The sequence below is a fragment of the Polistes canadensis genome, unplaced genomic scaffold, assembly GCF_001313835.1.
Source record: "Polistes canadensis isolate GaletaPanama2010 unplaced genomic scaffold, ASM131383v1 scaffold_57, whole genome shotgun sequence".
In the NCBI taxonomy this organism is placed as follows: Eukaryota; Metazoa; Arthropoda; class Insecta; order Hymenoptera; family Vespidae; genus Polistes; species Polistes canadensis.
Window position 1 is genome coordinate 313,908 of NW_014569604.1, and position 10,714 is coordinate 324,621.

General features: G+C 30.6%; 1 protein-coding gene across 2 annotated transcripts; it reads right to left on the bottom strand.

Annotated features, from left to right (window-relative positions):
* Positions 1–4,525: 4,525 nt before the first annotated feature.
* Positions 4,526–9,996, bottom strand: LOC106785845 (CD109 antigen). Of its 2 annotated transcripts, none has more exons than XM_014746623.1 (5): positions 9,826–9,996; positions 9,601–9,723; positions 5,484–9,519; positions 5,206–5,399; positions 4,526–5,111 (listed from the first exon to the last, which is right to left on the bottom strand). In XM_014746623.1, exons 2-5 carry the CDS (start codon positions 9,717–9,719, stop codon positions 4,628–4,630), a joined length of 4,833 nt encoding a protein of 1,610 aa, XP_014602109.1. In that variant the 5' UTR covers positions 9,720–9,723; positions 9,826–9,996; the 3' UTR covers positions 4,526–4,627. The 2 variants fall into 2 exon arrangements, with proteins under 2 accessions (XP_014602109.1, XP_014602110.1); XM_014746624.1 differs by having other exon boundaries at positions 9,937–9,993.
* Positions 9,997–10,714: the final 718 nt, after the last annotated feature.

Consider the following 10,714-nt stretch of genomic DNA (forward strand, 5'->3'; position numbering starts at 1 on the left):
CGTATCAGTCGGAATATGTAGTTTTTGTACCAATACATGATGGAGTTGAGTATTGTATTATCAATACTTAATTTAGATTAAATATCCAGAATGTTAATTGCTAACTAGAAATTTCTCGATTTATATTTAATAAGATGAAGTAAAAAAAAAAGAAAAAGAAACAAACAAATAAAAATAAAAAAAGAAACTTCTTTATAATATGCAATAAAAAAAAATAACTACACGACCAACAACAATAGCAACAACACACGATAAAAATACGAAAAGGGAAAAAATTAGTTTGGAAAAGATGATGATACTGCACTTCATTGTATTTTATGTGCAAATATTTCAATTGTAGGTTTTTTTTTTGTCTAATTACTTTGCAAACGATTAGAAAACATTGTAGAATTTTTTTTTATTGTTTATCGTTGTTTTTTCTTTTTGGTGTTTCTTTTCGTTTTTTTTTTTTCAAATAGATTTTTAGTGAAAAAAATTTTTATTGCCGTTATTCGCGCGCCTGTTAAAAAAGAAAAAAAAAGGACGACGTATTCGTCAAAATGAGAAATAGAATTATAGAGATGGAAAAAGATAAAGAGAGACATTTCTTCGAACGAGAGAGAGAGAGAGAGAGAGAAAGCGATAGAGAGAAATAAAAGCATGGATTTATGTTTTTGTTTTTTTTTTTCTTTTAAATCTCTGTACAAAAAAAGAAAAAAACGTTCATGGAAACAAAAAAAAAAAGAATAGATTAATGTATAATTTAAAAATGTCGATCCTGTGTAAAAGCTTCTCTGGAAAAGCTTTTAAAATCATAGCCAAGCTTTTGCTTTTATTTAACGAAACGTACGGCCTTTAATGTTTTACGTAAGGGATACTTGCTATAGTAAAAATCTATTACAAAATAAAAAAAAAAAAAAATAATAAAATCCTCGTAATGGTATTACCCCGAAGTGAAAAAAAGAAAAGGAAAAGAAAGGAAAAGTTAAGTTCGTCGAGAAGTTTCTCTAATTGTGAAAAGAAAAAAAGAAAAAACAAACAAAAATAAATGCAAAAGGAACACGTTTGATGAAAGAAAAAATAAAAGGGGGAAAAAAGTAAATAAAAAGTAAAAAAAAAAAAAAATATACATGCATATCTTTCCGAAGCGTTTTCGAACCACCACAATTTTCAACTTGATTGGGGGTTTGGTTCCGCTCCTAGGATTTGATACTAATAAACTGTATACCGAGATAATCCGTATTATACTAATCGCTATCGGAAAACTACGAGTTTATAATATACCGAGGATATTTGTTCCGACTTTCATTGCTAGAAAATAGGAAAGCGTAAAATAATGACTCGAAGAAAAGAAGGGAAAAAAAACGAAAGAAAGGAAGGGAAAAAAAATCAATTCTATTATTATCAATACTGCCGTATCAAAAGAATCTCTTGGTCCAAAATTACATCATATAAATTATATATTATCAATTTATTACCATTACTCGTGAGAAAATAAAATTTAAAAATAAAAAAAAGTGTGTATCGATTAGGGATGAAACAAAAAAATTGTAAGAGAAAAGAAAGATAGGTAAGAAGAAACTTGAAATGAGGGTGCAAAAATAGTTGAACATCTTTTATGAAGAAGAAGAAAAAAAAAAAAAGAGAATGAAGAGAAAAGAAATACATCTTTTACATCCGTTTCGTAATATTATCGCATAGAAAAAAAGGAAAAAAAAAAAAAAGAAAAAGACGTATGACGAATACACACATCACATTGTATATTTTACGTAAGGCTTTAAATGTTTAATCAAATAACTCTATTATATTATAATATATCTATATATATTTGTATCGATGGTTTTTCCTGCCCTATTTGATTTTAGAGTTTAGGGTCTCTATGTTACAAGAGAGAACGTCTAAATGCGAGTGTTGTTTAGTGGCACACTGAGGAACCCCCCTCTCCTAACTGAATAAAAACAGAGAATCTAACAAAAAGAGACTTTTTCGATTAGTGGTAACAATAATAAATTGTAATCTAGTAATTACAATGTTTGTTGCGAGAATTGTGAAAGAACGAACGGTAATTGGGATATAATAGCGGAGCCTACATACGAATTTCGCGCGTTTTATTAAGAGTCCTCAGATTGGGCTAAGCAAAGCAGCAGTTACGTTTCGCGAAGCTTTAGAAGCATTTCGCTAGATGTCGTTCATAATTCTCTATTTGAAAATACGCGGGAATTATGAACAAGATCTGTCTTCTCTTGCGACTTGCGCTCGATTGTTTTATCGATCCGAAGAACGACATTAGAAATTTCATTTATCACATCTCTTTTATTTATTTTTTTCTTGCCTTTTTTTTTTATATCTTTTAAAAGATTCTTCGGAACTATAATCGAGCGCAAGTTAAAGTTAGAAAAAACAATAGAGAGTAGTTGGAATTAATTGGTTAGAAATGCAAAGAATATGCACATTTGAAAGCAGATAACCGAACATGGATTAATCGGTAATCTGCTTCCATTTTTTCATCGTAGAGTCACTTGTAAATTTCTTCTTTTTAGATATTCTTATAAAATTGTCATCATTTCGTATATGTATTTAGATACTATTTCTAAACACTAATACGTAAGTCAGGACTATAGAAAATTTGTTGTCGAGCATAGTCCTTCGAAAAAGAAAATTGAAAAACAAAAAGAACATAGAAATCGTCTATGTTAAATTAATAATAATTTGTTCTTTGAACTGTTCATATATAATAAACAATAAGGGGTTCATCAGACATAGGTCTTGTATTATTTAAACAAATTTCGTTGGACAGGGCGCAATGCGTTATATTTTATCTCGAGAGAAAGAAAGAAAGAGTGAGAGAACAAAAAGAAAGAAAGAAAGAAAATAGCAACATCCAAGAAAGAGAGAATGTAGCACCTACGATTTCACAAACGTGATACAATTATAATTATGTGTAAAATTGTAAAATTCGTCGCGATAATATACGGGCTGAGATCAACGTGCTTTCTTTATTTTTTGAGTGATTATTATCCTTTTTTATGCGCCATTATCATATTTTTCTTCAAATGATGAAAATTATCACACTCAACAAGGGAAACGTTCGTCGCAAGCTTGATATATAGATTGTATTTTTGGCTTATTATTGTAAGACTGACTATGTTGCTATATTAAAGATTGCTTCAAAAATATCTGCGACTTTTTTCCCTCCAAATCAAATTCACACAACCTTTTCATTGATATAATATAATAAATAATTAATTCTTTTTTATATGTTATCTTTATTTTGAAAAATTTATTTATTTTCTTTGCTAACGTCATATTTTATGAATTCTAAGCTATAAGATGCAAATCGGTTAATTATACATGTTTGTGAACATATTTTTAATTCAATTTTTTATTTATTTTTATAAATGTTATAAAACATAAAAACATTTTCAATGAATGTTAAACGCAACTTCTTTCTTTTAAGTTATATATCTCCTCTATAATATGAAAATTATACATATAGTTCAAGACAGTTCTTTTTTTTTTATTAAGATATAAATTATCTTTGTACCTCTTTTACATATACATATTTATTCATATATATATATATACAAGGTGTCCCAAAAATGCTTTACTGAAGTAAAAAATTAGAAATTAGTTTGTGCCAAGTATTTGCATCATAAACTCATATTTTTTTTAACAACACTATAATCAAAAATTCATGTCTTGAAATAAAAAACAGAACATTGTAATTCTGTTTTTTCATTTCTATAGTTAAGCGACTTTTGAGACATCTCGTATATATTAAAAAAAGAACTGGTCTCCTATTGAACACATGTATATAGCACAAAATATTTAAAATATAAGCTATTTTATAACAGACTTTTGCATGGACGGCATTATAAAGATTATGCAGATCAAGAATCTGCTTTAAAGACTTGCAATGCATCTACTTTTTATACGACACTAAAGACTTGCAATTTATACTTATGATATACATCAATGAATATCTTCATCTTTGTATGCATACATCTTATCGGATAGAAAACTTTAATATCGTATATTAGTAGAGCATTGCGCAATTTAATATAAGTGAGAGAAGTAAGTTATAATATATATATATATAAAACTTATATTACATTATAATATAATACTTAAAATATAAATTTTAACTGTCGACTCTATTAAAATATATATCTCTTATGCTTATCTAAAACAATGAAATTTGTTAATATGTATGTCTTTATTCTTTTTCCCAAATATATCTTTGGATATGAACGAACACACATATAACTGGACGGTATCGTTTTCTTTTATCTCTTAGCCTTTAGAGCAAATTTTTATGCTCAAGTATTCTATATACAAACAATTGAGAAATATTATTTTGCACAAATTAAAGCTATGTGCAAAAAATTGTTTGAATTATATATATATATATATAATATTAAATCAGTGATAAGATCAATGGAATATACTTCCAAATAAAATATGAGTTAATAATTAAGTAATAAAAAATATTTGTATGACAAATGATAATCTATCATATTATCATTTATGATTCTATATAATTGGAAACAAGAAATAAATAATACTTTTGTTCACGTTATTTGTATCATCGAAATATTTTGTTAATTTTTCTATCGTGGAATGGTTAATCGAGGAATGTAAAAGTAAACTATCCTATGTTGAATTCTTGTGTTCGATAATATCTCGTTATAGTTATTAGAATAGTTGTAATAAAAATTAGATACGTCGGAGACATTAAAATAGTAGCGGCATTATAAATGGGGCAGTACGGACATTGGGAACTGCCGCAAACCTCACAGATATTTAGAGTATAAGTTGGTAAAGCATCAAATATAGATTCATTAAACCGTTCTGGGGCATAGTAATCGTATACTCTGATGGGAAGATATCGTGACATATTTGCAACTGGATACCATCTTTCTATCGTAAAATTAACACAAGTTTCTTCCTGATCTAAATAATCAAAATAAAATAAGATTTTTCTTCCTTGGAAGCGTGCTCTTTGTAAATTCCTTACTTTTCTGGATAATACATATTTATCAAGATTTTGTTGCTGAATTATGTAACCAGTTGGAACAGCTACATCTAAAACTGCCATTCCAGAACGAGATGATTCAATAACATTTGTCCACCTACATAGAAATTGTATATTTGTCAAAAATAATTCAATTATATAAGATATATGATTTTTTTTTTTAATTCGAAGATGATTCATTTTAAAATTACCTCTGGCAACTGAGATATGAAATATGAGATTGATTTCTGCCATGGAAATTAGCTCTGGTTACTAAATCAAATGCCTGAACAGGTGGTTGAGTCTGAAATCTTTTAATGTCAACGTTGTATTGTACAGACATTTGTAAGATCGCATATCCAGCACCTTTTGCTTGTACTTTTACTGTTCCCCATGCTTCAGGTATCTTATAAAGGGAAAACACAAAAAATATATTAAATATAGAAATTAATAATTATGCGATGTATATTACCACTCAAAATATACATACCTCAATAGATTGAAGTCTTGCAAGATTCTGTGGATTTACAGATAAAGTTCTTGGCGTTCCTGATAAAGCTGTAGCTTCAATAGTTACGTTTAATGAACTAACATCCCTAATTCTTGATCTAACAGTATAATCCATTAAGGCTTTCATAGCCCATGCACTGTCCTGTGTAGAAGCCCACCCTCCATCTGTCAATCTCTGCGCATTTAACCATTTTACTATTGGCTCTATCATTACTTCTTGTCTTGCAACATAAACGAGAAGAGCATATGCCGTTGTTTCTATATTTTCTGCATCGTACTTATAAGGTAAACGTGGTAGGAGGAATGGTTTTTGATTTTCTAATTTTTGTGGTGGAGGTGGAACAGCTTCTCTACCCCAATACGTCAAACCACCTTCTCTACGTGCATGTCTAGTCAATATATTAAATGCTTGTTCTGCAGTAGAAGCTTTTGCCATTAATAATGCATATGATACAATAGCAACCTCGTATGGATTGCCTTTTTCTTCTAAAAGTTTCATATTTCTCTCCAACCATTTAACAGCCTTAGCAGAAGCTAAGGCAACTTGGGAGCCCAAACCACCTGTTAAGTCTCTTACAGTTTCCAATGTAATAAGTACATGAGCAGTAAGACTAACATTTCTGAACCTTATAATATCATTGTTATAATTGAGAGAGCTATTCATTTTACGATCCGGTAACCACGTCACTTCATAAAATGATCCTTCTGGAGTTTGATGTTTTAATACCCAAGAAACCGCTTGTGTGATTACATAAGGATCTATATAAAGATAGTTTTCCCACTCATAAAAGCTTGCCTCCTGAAAGATGCGTGCGCAATAAGCAGTAAGCCATACACTAGATGCAGATTGATTCCAATCACTGCGGAAAAGACTGAAAGATCCATCAGGATTCATAAATGAAAGTTGACGTTGATATCCAATGTTCATATAATAAAAACTTTCCTTCTCTTGTGTTCTATTACGTTGATTGACTAAACGCATATACATTGTTGTATACATATTAGCGGCAAAACTAAACATATTTTGTTCTGCACAATCCATAGGAAGATCTATAAGACTTGTAGCATTGACAGGCATTGTTGGAAATATAGGTCCAACGACATCGCCAACTACACTTATAGTTGCCTTATTTGATCCAAACACATAATAACGATTTTCATCATAAGATATAATTGGTGTTTCCGTAATATTAACGTGCATATATTGGAATACGTATGCTCTGTTACTCAAATCAAGAAGAATAGATTGATGCCTATGTTGAGGTAAGCCATCAGCTTCCACATGTAAGGTGCGTGTAACTGAATCACGTCCTATTAATGTCATTGCATAAATATGTATTTTAATATCGCCTAATCTTACGGGAACAATAGGTAGATATACAACAGTTGCATCTTGAGCACGTATCCATAAAAAGAATTGATGTTCTCCAAAAGACGTTCGAGGTTTATATGATTGCACAATACCATTATCCTCAACATGAACAAATTTGTAATCCTTAGATCCTGTTAAAACAACTGTAGCTTCGATATCTCCACGCATATAATTAAAGACAGATACTCTTATGCCAATTTGTTCACCTTGCTTACTATGTGTTGGCATTTCTACATTAATATAAAATGGCAGAATTCCTGTATATTCCAATGCTTTCGGTAACATTCCAAAACCTTTACTAGGAGACATACCAAAGACTGTGACCATCCAATGAACTGGTCTGCGTGGAACATCTATATTGAAAATTTGTCTGCCATGTGGTCCTATATTTATATCTTTCCAAAGCCAAACATTCTCGTATTGCCTTTGAATTCTATTGAAACGCCACTTTCTAAACTCTAAAATATCTGTTGCATTGCCATGTACACAGCGCGCTTCATCTGTACCATCTTCACAATCAAAAACACCATCACACTTTTTATCTAATCTATAACAACGCCCTGAAAGGCACTCTCCATATCCTTGAGTTCTATTACAATGATCTGGTCGTCTATAGATCAATGCATCTGTAAAAACAACTAGTCCAATGTACTCAAAAGTACGATTTACGTCTACCCCAAATGTAGAGGATGGAAAATAAACCATTTCATCGGGGTCTCCCCCATGAAGTAACCAAGTATGAGAGTAAGTTCCATTGGTGTCTTCATCAAAGTGTGCCATTTTAGATATAACATTGGCATAGGTCAATTCATTACCAGCTTGCATTGTGTAAAAAGATCGATCAATACCTGATAATGCAATATATGCTCCTGGTTCTCCATAAATAGCAACTTCCACGTTTTCACCTGTACGTGCCTTTTTGTTATTAATAAATACTGTAAAATTATTACGAGAGATGCCATTTACAGGGAAAGTTAAAGAATCTGCAACAACATCTCCATAATGTCCGATATAATATACAACTGCAGTTGCAACAGGTGCCATTTCAGGACTTAGCGGAACTGCGAAAGTTTTTATATTATGCTGCATATATTCTTGTCCACTAAGAAGTATTGTTCCTTTGGCCATAACAATATAGTTAAAATAATCTATGTGAAAATTTGTTTGTACGTGAAAGATTATGTATTCTCCAACTTTAGCTTTTTCGGTTGACGTTATTATTTTAATATGTTTCTGATTAGGAGATTCATGTGCAAATAGTAATAATTCAGATTGAGCTCTAAATCCTTCGCTATCGGTAAAATATGCAGATATTTTCATAGATGTTATGTCATTAAGCAATTGTTGAGTTTGTTCCACATTGTTTGGATATCCTATTTGTTGTCTGAGATCTATTTTAGTGGACCAAATACCATCATTTTCTGGAGAAGGTATCAGATTTTGCGAATCTAAAGATCTTCGTCCACCAGACTTCATTTCAACTTCTCCACGTATTTCCATTCTTGCTCCTTTAAGTTGAGCAGGTCGTAATGCTGAATTGTCATGAAAAGATGCAACTAAATGCACGGTAAAAGGCATAGCTGGCTTGAACACTTGCGGAGTACCACCTAGAAAACTTACTTTTATAGTCGAATTGAATATCCTAGCCATAGAATAACCAACAACAACTTCATTTAAAAATCTTTCTCCAACAGTTGCAACGATGGTCACTTCCATTCCATCCAAAGATGGAGCAATATTAAGTAATTCTCCCATTGGATATTGAAAATAATATGTTCCATTAAAAAATCTCATTACAGGTACTTTCTCTTCATAAGCATTTGGTTGTCTAAACCACGAAGGATAATATTCATTAAAATTAAAATATCTTTCTACAGGCTCAATGTACGTTGTTGAACTTTCAGTTCTACTTATAGGTTTAAAAGATGCTTTTAGCGTTAAATTTCCTTTTACGGGTGCCCCAGAGGTATAATTTGCTTGAACAATGCCATGAATGTAAGGATCATTTTCGAAAAAAAATGCTGGCATTGTGACATTAACTTCAAAACGTGTTTGATAATACTCTTCTACGAAAAATGTTTTCTCTTCTACTTGTCCTTGAGCTATAACTTGTATAATCCACTCTCCAAAAACTGGCTGATCTGACAACTGATACGATAAAGAGACAGTTCCTAAATTACTTTGTCTGCTCAACCAACGTCTCATAATTCGTCTATATGGATCTAACATATAAACATCAATAGGGCTATTAAAAGCTTTCAATTCAGTGTCGATGGGCACAGCTCTAAATCGTACCGTCTCTCCTTGCATATATACCGGCTTATCTAATTGAATAAAAATTGTCATAGATCTTTGCGAAAATATAAGTTTGGTTTCATTCAAAAATGCTTGACCTCCTGTCAAACTATTGTAAAATCCTTCTATACGTAAGTTATAATCCCCTTGTACAGAAGTAGGTGGCATACGCATTAATAATGTTTCTGGTATGCCTTCCTTAACTATCTGATGATCAGTTGCAATTTCCACTCCATTGCGTTGTATAGAAGAACGTACAACCATTGGTAATGTACTATGTAAAACACTTACAGGTACTCTATAAATCTGACCTGGACGTACCATACGTGATGCTACCACAAAATAGGTACTAAAATATGAAAACGATATACGCATATTAACATAATAATAATAATATTATATGATACTCATAATACTTAAGAATACTCACGCTTCTTTTATTATCATATTTTCATTTTTGTTTCCACTAAGCCATGGTGATCGAGTTGTTTCTGAAGATTCTTGACATTCTCCACCGAGCACAGTTAACAATAAAAGAAAATACCACATATTTCTAAAATAAATAAATAATATAAATAAACATATAAATCCCTTTAATTGTTCTTATGGCAGTATACTATTCTATAGAAATAATTAACGTTTATAATCATATAACCTTTGACAAGTGATTCATGAAATTTTTATAATTTAATTTATATCACAAGCGTGATAAAAATCACAGAAATACCGCACTAAGTATTTAATAGCATTGATAAAATTATAATACCAAAAGTAACAGTAGAACTTAATCATTCATTAAATAAAGCAAGAGTAAGATAGTTTATGGTCAACGCCCAAAATGCTTACTAATACAATTAATATCTCATAAACAGATGTCGCTTTAATGTCGTTAGTTGGCGGACACGCCAATGTCGATAAAGTAGAAAAACTACTTATAATTAGAGTCAAGAAAGAAAGCGATGATAGGTCGGAAATTTCGCGCTACTACAACAGCTCCTAAGCTACATTGCGCCAAAAATACAAACTAATATTACAGTGCCGTCTCATGCACTTTTCTTTTAATTAATTGTAAAAATTGTTTGTATATTTATTTCACATAATAGAAAAATTAAAACAAAACATTAAAGAAAAAGAATTGAAATAATAATATAAAAATAATGTAAAAGGCATTAAAGTAATTTAATTATCATAAATATACTAGTGATCAAATTGATGCGCGCCACAAATAAAAGGCGTCTCTCTTACAGACCCTTATTATACGGTCATGGGAATCGGTAGTAAACTGAAATTCGAAATCGGTTCGTTAGAAGTGTGAAAAACACGGAATAAGTAACGTGTATTTTACGTGATATAGAAAAATATTAGTTCCAAAGTAGATATATAAATTGAAATAATATACTTAAGAATCATCTGTTCAAATATATATATATATACAAGAAGTAAGTAAGTAAAATAATCTAAATAAACGGTGAAATATAATTTGTTGAGAACGCTTTTCCTTGAATGAACTTGCAGCCCTGGAAACGAAAGTTTTGTAGAATAAG